The 1330-nt window shown below is 48.1% G+C and overlaps 1 protein-coding gene across 1 annotated transcript in view; it reads right to left on the bottom strand.

Annotated features, from left to right (window-relative positions):
* LOC117953059 (enhancer of polycomb homolog 2-like) overlaps nt 1–1330 on the bottom strand; it is a 9693-nt gene that overhangs the window by 7056 nt on the left and 1307 nt on the right. Inside the window, exon 4 of the mRNA XM_034885776.1 lies at nt 943–1088. Within this exon, the coding sequence (XP_034741667.1) occupies nt 943–1088 (146 nt within the window). The remainder of the gene's footprint in view (nt 1–942; nt 1089–1330) is intronic.

Raw genomic sequence — 1330 nt, 5'->3', positions numbered from 1 at the left:
CCTCATCATTCTTCTTCCTCCAAACACGGTTAGTGGAATTATGACCAAAAAGTTCTATTCTGGTCTCATCTGACCACAGGACCTCCTCCCATGACTCCTCTGGATCCTCCAGATGGTCGTTGGCAGACTTAAGACGGACCTGGACATGGTCTGGTTTAAGCAGGGGAACCTTCCGGGCCATGCAGGATTTCAGACCCAACAGTGTATTACCAACAGTGACCTTGGAAACGGTGGTCCCAACTCTTTTCAGGTCCTGGACCAGCGCCTCCCGTGTAGTTCTGGTCTGGTTTCTCACCTTTCTTAGGATCCCTGAGACCCCCCGAGGTGAGATCCTGCATGGAGCCCCAGTCCGAGGGAGACTGACAGTCATGTTTAGCTTCTTCCATTTTCTAATAATTGCTTCAACAGTGGACCTTTTTTCACCAAGCTGCTTGGACATGTCCCCGTAGTCCTGTCCAGCCTTGTGGAGGTGGACAATTTAGTCTCTAGTGTCTTTGGACAGCTCTTTGGTCTTAGCCATGTTAGTACTAGTAATTCTAACTGATTGTTTGTGGTGTACAAGTGTCTTTATGCAGCTAACGTCCTCAAACAGGTGCATCTAATTTAGGATAATAAATGGAGTGGGGGGGACATTATGAAGACAGACTAACAGGTCTTTGAGGGAAAGAATTCTAGCGGATAGACAGGTGTTCAAATACTTATTTGCAGCTGTATCATACAAATAAATAGTTAAAAATCATACATTGTTATCATTGTTATTGTTATTTTAAGATTATGTCTCTCACAGTGGACATGCACCTACGAGGACATCAGACCCTCCATAACTTCTAAGTGGGGGAACCTGCAAAATAGCAGTGTGTTAAATACTTATTTTCCTCACTGTGTGTGTGTGTGTGTGTGTGTGTGTGTGTGTCTCTGTCTGCCTGTGTGCGTGTGTGTTACCTGGTGCGTGCTGGCCTTCTCCAGACGGTCCACCATGATCTCAAACTGCAGCGGTCTGATCTCCGTCTTCCTCTTCAGTCTGTTCAGCAGCATCTCGTCCTCCGAGTCCATGTCATAGTCCGGCTGCTCCACATCGACACCCAGAGCTGCAGAAACACACAGTCACTGAGGAGCCTGAACACACCACACCCAGAGCTGCAGAAACACACAGTTAATGAGGAGCCTGAACACACCACACCCAGACCTGCAGAAACACAAACTTACTGAGGCGCCTGAACACACCACACCCAGACCTGCAGAAACAGTTACGGAGGAGCCTGAACACACCACACCCAGACCTGCAGAAACACACAGTTACTGAGGAGCCTGAACACACCACACCCAGACC

Source organism: Etheostoma cragini, chromosome 11, assembly GCF_013103735.1.
Source record: "Etheostoma cragini isolate CJK2018 chromosome 11, CSU_Ecrag_1.0, whole genome shotgun sequence".
In the NCBI taxonomy this organism is placed as follows: domain Eukaryota; kingdom Metazoa; phylum Chordata; class Actinopteri; order Perciformes; family Percidae; genus Etheostoma; species Etheostoma cragini.
Note: the sequence above shows the minus strand (reverse complement) of the source record. Positions and strands in the feature narration are given on the sequence as shown.